Source organism: Calidris pugnax, unplaced genomic scaffold (assembly GCF_001431845.1).
Source record: "Calidris pugnax isolate Ruff unplaced genomic scaffold, ASM143184v1 scaffold14, whole genome shotgun sequence".
Taxonomy (NCBI): Eukaryota; Metazoa; Chordata; class Aves; order Charadriiformes; family Scolopacidae; genus Calidris; species Calidris pugnax.
In genome coordinates, this window is record NW_015090793.1 from 9,522,681 (window position 1) to 9,530,633 (window position 7,953).

Genomic DNA, 7,953 nt, shown 5'->3' on the forward strand with positions numbered 1-7,953 from the left:
TGTTAGATATCTGTCACCTCTCTAGCAACTGAGAGTCTTTGGTTGTGCAGAAAGCTTTCCAGGAGCACGAACAGCACAGATGCAGGAAGCTATAGGGCAGAAAAATACTCATTCACCCAATCTAACAGCCCCTTTAACCATTTTCCCTCTAGACCTGATCGACAGGGCCTTCAGCAGGTTCAGACACAAGGACATCATCCACTTGTCCCGGCTGAAAGATGGGCTGAATGTTTTGGAGCTGTGGCCCGGGGCTACTTATGCGTTTAAGGATCTGTCCTTGTCCTGCACAGGGCAGTTTTTACAGTATTTCTTGGAGAAAAAGCAGAAGCATGTCACTATTGTGGTGGGTGAGTATGCCTCTTTCTGGGAGGTAAAACTTCTGGGCAGGATTTTACCTTGAGGGCCATCATCGCACAGCCCTCCCCATAGATGTGCTGGGGTAGTGTTGCCTCATGGCTGGCTGGTGAGTGATCTCCAGGCAATGCCAGTGTGGCTGCCCTAGCCAAAAGTATCTTGTGGAAAATTTCTATATCTTTTTCTTAAAGTGCAGTGATGCAGGTTTGACTGGCACATCAATTTTTTTGCTTTTCTCGGTTCTTCCTTACTTTGAAACAGGGACTTCAGGAGACACGGGGAGCTCCGCCATCGAGAGTGTGAGAGGGCAGAAGAACATGGACATCTTTGTTCTGCTGCCCAAAGGGTTCTGCACCCAGATACAGGAACTTCAGATGACCACCGTCATTGAAGACAACGTCCATGTCTTTGCTGGTTGGCATTACTGTTGGACTGTCTGCTTTATGACCCTGCCATGTCAAAACAATGACCCCACAAGTCTCAGGTGGCTGCTGCTTTAGCAGCTGCAGCCAGCTGGGTCTTTGCCATCATGGCCACCATGCCCAGGTGTCTGGCTAACAGAAGCATACAACAGGTGACCCCACTTTGATGAAAAGTGGCTCAAGGCTCCCTTTTCACCTGGCTGCAGAAGAGAGCTGCATCTGTGCAGGTGGTTGGTGTTCATCTGCACTGAATTCAGCACCATTTCTTGGCACTGAAAGCACCAAGAATGACACCTTCCCTCTGTCTCTTCACCTTCCTGAGTGGTCCATCCCCTACCTCTGTGCCGTCCCCATGGTGGGGATCACCACGGGGTGCCTTGAGCTGTTCCATGGACTCCTCTGCTTAGCCAGGTCTCACCTTGGCATCTCACAGGGGATACAGGCAGATATATACCTGGTGTAAACAAGAGCGCAGAGTGCAATGGCTGCAGAAACCAGCTGGCATCCACGTGGTGCTACCCAGCCCCTGGCTCGTACAGCCCCCGAGGCAGACGGGCAGCTCAGGACACCCCTGGCTCCAGCAAACCCCAGGGCTTGAGACTGACCCGATTTCCGAGCAGAAATACCTTGTGCCTGATGCGCTGATGTTGGCAGATCTAATCTTTCCTTTCTCCTTTTGACAGCTCATGGGAACAGTGATGAAATCGATGAGCCCATCAAGGAACTGTTCGCTGATGTGGATTTTGCCAGAAAATACAATCTGATGAGCTTGAATTCGGTCAATTGGTCTAGGATTATGGTGCAGATTGCTCACCACTTCTACGCTTACTTTCAGTGTGCCCCATCCCTGGATACCACCCCGCTGCCAGTGGTGGAAATTGTTGTGCCAACAGGAGGAGGAGGAAATATCACAGGTGAAGGGAAAAAAGATAGGTTAGATATGGAAGAGAGAGAGTGCTGTGACCTATGGACTAAAAGCACTTTGCAGATGCTGGGTATTACTATTTATTAAAACACCCACTCTCTGGTAGGATTTCTTCAGAACCACTTATATTTTATTACTCATGTGTGGTTATTACTCATTTAGGTGTCACTGATTCAAGGTGCAGAAAATCCCAAACCACTCCTTGATGATGACTGTAGCTATCTTGAGGATGGGCACATTAGAAGAGGACAGAATGTGTTTGATCCAGAAAAGAGGGAAAATACCATGGCTCTGATTTTCTAACTGAGACATTAACAGAGGTGTGGAATGCTGCCTGGTCCTATTCTTGTTTGCATGGTAGTGTGCAGTCAAGAGAACCACTCTCAATTGTGTAATCTGGCCTTCTAAAAAGTGAGTTCTTGATTGCCTCCATCCCATAATAGGCATACAACTGTCTCATGGAAGCAATAAAGGATTCAACAGACTCGACTGCATTCACTGTATTTCCAGGCTGCCCATCTGAGGCATCATTAACAAGCTGCAAGAGTCCAAAAGCTCCATCTCTCTTGCTTGAATGGCAGCAATCTGACCTCTCAGTCCCCCGCCCATCCATCTTTAAATACGGAGATGCCCGAGGGTCAGTGTGGATGGCAGATGGAGCACTGCATCCCTGGATTTTATAATCTGGTGCTCTACCAAAACATTAAAGACAGATTTCTCGGAGTCCATTAGGGAATGTCATTTGTGTCTGCTTCTGAACTACATGCTCAGTCATTTTGTACAATGACTTCTTTGCTAAACCTCCTTTGAATGTTTCTTCCTCAAGCATGCATACATTTTTTTCACTTTTTTTAGCTGGCTGTATTGCCCAGAAAATGGGTCTCCCAATTCGACTTGTTGCCGTGGTTAATAGCAATGACATCATTCATAGGACTGTTCAACAAGGAGATTTCTCGCTGTCGGAGAGCGTGAAGGCTACATTAGCATCAGCCATGGATATTCAGGTATGTAATGAATTGGCCAAAATGGGAAAATAACAAATATTAGAAATACTTTTTTTCCTTGTACTCTGTTCTACCAGGTTTACGAGAGCATAGTTCTGCCACTGGCAATGCCTTTCAGCAGTGCATTGAGGCATGACTCATATTGAGCATTTATGCTGAGCTGAGATAGATCAAACACTTTCTTCCTCACTTTTTAGGGCTTGACTTTGTAATTTACGTTGTTAAATGCTGGGTTTCTGAGGTTTTCGTTATGTGCAAGGTTAGCAAGAAAGGGACATTTTCTCAAAATGTGACACATAGAAAATTATAAATCTCATCATGTCTCAAGGACTTTGTTGATGTTTCTGAAAGGCTCACCAAGAGCAAGAGAAGAGACCAGGAAGAAGATAGGGAAGACCAGGAGAAATGCCTCCTCCATGGCCATCTGCAACTTGCTCAGAGTAAAACAAGTCTCAGCAGGCAGGCAAAGGCCTCAGAAATGAAAAGTCATGGAGATACAGAAACCAAACACCTGGAAATAAATACCTCCCATTTCATACCTAACCTGTGATCCACAGGGACTGGATCTGCTTCCAAACAAGTGACCGAAGTCTGAAATCATTGGTGTTATATCACTGTGGCCTGAAGCTACATGGATTTCCCAAAAGCTGTTCAAACACATTAGGGGGACATTATGCCCCTATCACCAGGCTGCTGTGGTCTGCAGCTTGACTTTCCTCCCGAGGTATGAATTTATGGGCTTCCTCAGAGCTCAAATGGTAGCTGGGCTCCTCTCTTGGTCCATGTCCCTTCAGTAGCACTGTCAGCTGGGACAACTAAGCATGTGCCAGACTTTGGGACCATAAGGGAAGGCAGCCAGGCAAAGTCATGTCCAGAGAATCCGAAGGAGCTGGATGGGTGTATCCCTTTGCACATCCCTCTCCACAGCTGCATGGGGCATCATCGTTCACTTCACATCTGAAGCATCCTTGCAAATATTTCCATAGCTCAACAGATTATTCATGCTGGAGGGGAGTTCAGGAAGTCTCTAGTTAGGATCTGCTCAAAGCAGGGTCAGTCCTGAGGTCAGACCAGGTTGCTCAGGGCTTCATCCAGCAGGCTTGGAAAGCAAGTGTACAACCTCTTCAGATTGCCTCTTCTGAAAACTATGCTAAAGCAGAGAAAACTGTCCAGTTAGACAGTAACTGAAGAGTTGAAGGTGAAGCAGAAAGTCTAGGTCAGGAAACACCATGCAGCTCATGCCCACATGCCAAAACTTTCCTTGGGAACAGTCCCCATTGTGACCTGTGGTCCAAACTGGGCCCAAACGTTCTCCTGGACAACTCTAGTGACATGGAACAAAACCACGCCAGAGATCTGGCTATTAACTTAAATGGCAAGGCCAGTGCTTGCACCAGTGTCCTGGCCTAGTTTGAGCTACTGGTATCAATGTAGTGATCAGTAGTGGAAACCATAAGGCTGGTACAAATGGAGGGTGAAGGGAAAGGTCTGGACGTGGGAGCAGGAGAAGGAAGGAACGAGAGAAGGGGTGTCAGGGGGAGGGTGCTGGAGGCACCTCCAGTAGAAGGTCATCAAAGTCCAGGCATGCTGACACGAAACTTCTCAGGACAGCCAATTTGGGAAGCAGAGGACAGCCTAAACCAGGGGACAGCCTAAAGCCAAGGGCAGGCTACACCCAGACTAGACTGAAGATTACAGGCTGGAGGCTCTGGGAAATGATGGTGGGAAGATGAAGAACAGGACTGCGGCCATAGGCCACCCAGATAAGGACACGAAAGGCTGAGTAAGTCCTGATGACTTGCCGAGGTAGGACAGGATGGAGAGACAAAAGGTCACAGGCACTGTCAGCTGCTAAAAGGTACATAGAGCTCATCACCAGCTCTTGAACCCAGAAGATGTGATGAGGACTCGGTAGTCAGTACCCCTTTTCCTGTCTGTCTTTACAAGGTATCTTGGCCAAACCACCTGGATGAATGGTACTTGTTAGTGTGCAGGAATGAGACAGTGAGCAGTGAAATTTGATTTGGGACCCTCCTGTATGGTCTTGCACCGAGTTTTGCTGCAGTGTTGCAACACCGGTTGGTACATAGCCATACAGCCCAGTCAGGCCCTATATGTGCCTTAAATGTTCATAAAGATTATCGGTCAGCCCTGCAGGGAGCTGGGTGTCTCATTAACTCACGCGGGAGCTGAGTGACTCACAGCAGCATCTGCAACACTGAGTAAACAGCTGGATATTTCTGGTTCTCAAATACACAGCGTGTTATTAGCCCGGGTTCCTCAAGGTGACTGTACAGTTGTGGTCACACTGGCGATTTATCAGTCATCCCTTCATTAGTTTTTTTTTAATCTGATGGTCACTGCCAGACTGCTCTGACAGGTCAGAGGTCTGAAGGACATTGTGTTCCCAAGGACTTGTCTTAGGATGTAGGTATGCAGGAAGCCCACCCCAACTTCCACCAAGAAAAACATAGCAGCAGGACCTCAACCCTAATTAGACATTCGAGAATCTACACAAGTTCTCTCTCCCTAAGACAGACACTTGAATTTCCTCTGCTTACCTATTGTCTTGTTATCGCAGGAGCCTTACAACATGGAGAGGATCCTCTGGTTGCTCTCAGGCTCCGACAGCAGCCTGATGAAAACGCTGATGGAGCGATTCAGCGTGTCGAAAAGCCTGAAGCTGCCGGAGGATTTGCACAAAAAGGTCAGTTCCTCCCGCATGCAGCACTGTATTTGTGTCCGTGTGTGTGTGCAAGCAAATTTACCACTACCGAGTCTTTTCAACATAATTTTCAGACAAAAAATCCTGGTGGAAAGTTTCCAACCAAAAATTTAAGCATGATGCCAATGGAGTTTTATATCAGTGTGTGCTCATGGAGACGTTAAAAACCTTTTTAATTTTCTTTTTTGAAAGAAGCCTCTTTTGTCTTTGCAAAACTGCTTAAAAACTGCCTACAGTTATCTAAGTAGAAGATGCAGCCACCCTTTCCTTGGCCACTCAAGTGCCGGCATTGGCCTTCATGGCTCTTGGAGTGCCTCTGCTGGGCTTGGGGCTGCAATTCAGCCTCTGTGGTGTGGCACATGGGAGCACAAATACAAAGCAGAGAAAAATACAAAATAAAACCAAATATTTGAGTTGCGAGGCTCTTTGGCCGGATGCAAAGTCCTGTCTCTTCCCATCCAACACATGCTGTCCCCCACTGAGCATCCTTTGCCTGCCGTCTGCTCCTGCTTGTGCAGTAGGAAAATACATATTAAAAAATTGCATAATTAAAAGAAAGAAGAGCTACGCAGTAGGAAAATAAATTTTTATAAAATTGCATAATTAAAAGAAAGAAGAGCTATTACGCTGAGGTGGGTTTTCCAAGCTCTCAGAAACTCCCTTGGATCGTACAAATAGCAGCACAGAGCTGAGTCTCGGCTCCTTCCCACCCACACTTCCAACACCTGGGGATACAAACCCCTTGCTCACACCCCAGCCCCATGACCATTTCCTCATCCCCCAGCTGCACCAACAACCCCTCTTCCTGCAGTCCCTGGGGAACTCCATCCTCCAGCCTCCCTGTTTCCAACTGCTTTGCTGTGTGCCCGTGGCACAAGCCTGGTTGGGAGCCCGTGGGGTGGTGATGCCCCCTGCAAACCTCCCTGTTCCCCTTGGGGCTGCAGCTCTCTGAGACCCTGCGCTCCTGCTCGGCCTCGGACGAGGACATCGTGCGAGCCATGCAGCGCTGCTGGGAGGAGAACCACTACCTGCTGTGCCCACACTCCGCCGTGGCTGCTCACTACCACTACTCACAGCCAGACAGGTAAGGACAGCTGTGGTCAGGAGTGTTGGGGACCAGAGCGTCACTTCCCCCTTGCCCCTGCAGCATCTCCAGCTCAGGGCTTGCTTACATCAAAAGTTTTCTTGCTTTTCTTTCCTTTTCAGCACGCCCCGCTGTTGTTTAGCTCCAGCCTCTGCGGCCAAATTTCAGGATGCTGTGCTCCGAGCAGGCCTGGTTCCTCAGCTCCCCCCGGAAATCACTGCCTTAACAGGGATGGAGACCAGGTCCACCTCCCTGGAGCGGGGACAGGACTGGGCACAGGTGCTCCGGGAGCAGATTGAAGCCACGACACGGCGGCGAGAGGCGTCAGGGAGTCGGTCGGCCCCCCTGGGACATCAGGGGATCACCAGGCAGGGAGTCACACAGACCTGAGCTACTGGGGCACGGCTGGCTGATGCCTCCCAGGGCTCATTTTGAATCCCTAATAAAGCCCCATGTTATGCTGGGAGAGGAGCCTACAGTCCCCATGCAATGAATTATTAGTAGGAACAAACTTCACCATTAAATGATACAGACTATTTCATAACATTTTCAGTGAAGAGCTCTGCAATTGTATCCCCTTTTTCCTAGAAATCCATAAACACTGATTGAAACTCTACACAAATCTGCCTGGTCCATCATTACATGCTGTTACAGAAAGCTCCTTTAGCACTACCCACAGTCACCAGCTTCCTGAGGACTACCCAGTGATTCGGGCCCCGTGCTGGGATGTTCAGCCCAATAATCCCAGTAGCACCCGAGACGCTGAATGGGAAATGCTGGAGTGGATCTGCTTTACCCATCCCCATAATTTAAGCAGTGCTGGTGATCATTCCCAGGCATCAAAACTTGCTCAGTGACAGTGTTAAATAGTGGATGTTTTCCTCAAACACATGCATTTTAAAGAGATACTTTCCAGTGCCGTATCTTGCAGCTTTTGGTCCCAGTACTGCTGCAAACTTTTCTCAGGCAACTTCCTGAAGCAAATAGGAAATGGGAAATTCCCCTTATCTTTAGCCTGAAACTTCAGGTCTTTCAATACTACGTTCCCATCATATACATATAAATATATAAATACCTTGTGTGGGAGCTGCCTCCACAAGTCGTGCATCTGGCAGGAATCTCTTGTGCCTAAAAAGGGGAAAAAAAAAAAAAAAAAAAAAATTACACCAGGGGGGAAAAATCCCCCTTTGCCATCAAAAAAAATTCCCCCTTTGACATCAAAGGAAGTCCCGTAATGGGAGGATTAATTTGAAGGTTTAGTGGCATTTAGCAGGGTAAAAGAAAATTCTGTGAAGTGAATCAGCATGGGATGTTGCAGAATGTGCGGGAAGAGTGGGAAGCTTTGCCTGGGCTGAAAGCCGCCTTGCTGGCACCTGGGCAAGTTTTTCCTCTGTTCCCCCCGGCACAGCCGGCCCCATGCCACCTCCTTCCATCCCACC

At 48.1% G+C, this 7,953-nt stretch overlaps 1 protein-coding gene across 1 annotated transcript; it reads left to right on the forward strand.

The window, feature by feature from the left end:
• The first annotated feature begins 207 nt into the window (after positions 1-207).
• On the forward strand, positions 208-7,130 carry LOC106902857 (threonine synthase-like 2). Its single transcript, XM_014966677.1, has 7 exons — positions 208-347; positions 616-768; positions 1,460-1,690; positions 2,557-2,705; positions 5,287-5,412; positions 6,375-6,514; positions 6,637-7,130. Exons 2-7 carry the CDS (start codon positions 672-674, stop codon positions 6,902-6,904), a joined length of 1,011 nt encoding a protein of 336 aa, XP_014822163.1. The 5' UTR covers positions 208-347; positions 616-671; the 3' UTR covers positions 6,905-7,130.
• The last annotated feature ends 823 nt before the right edge of the window (positions 7,131-7,953 follow it).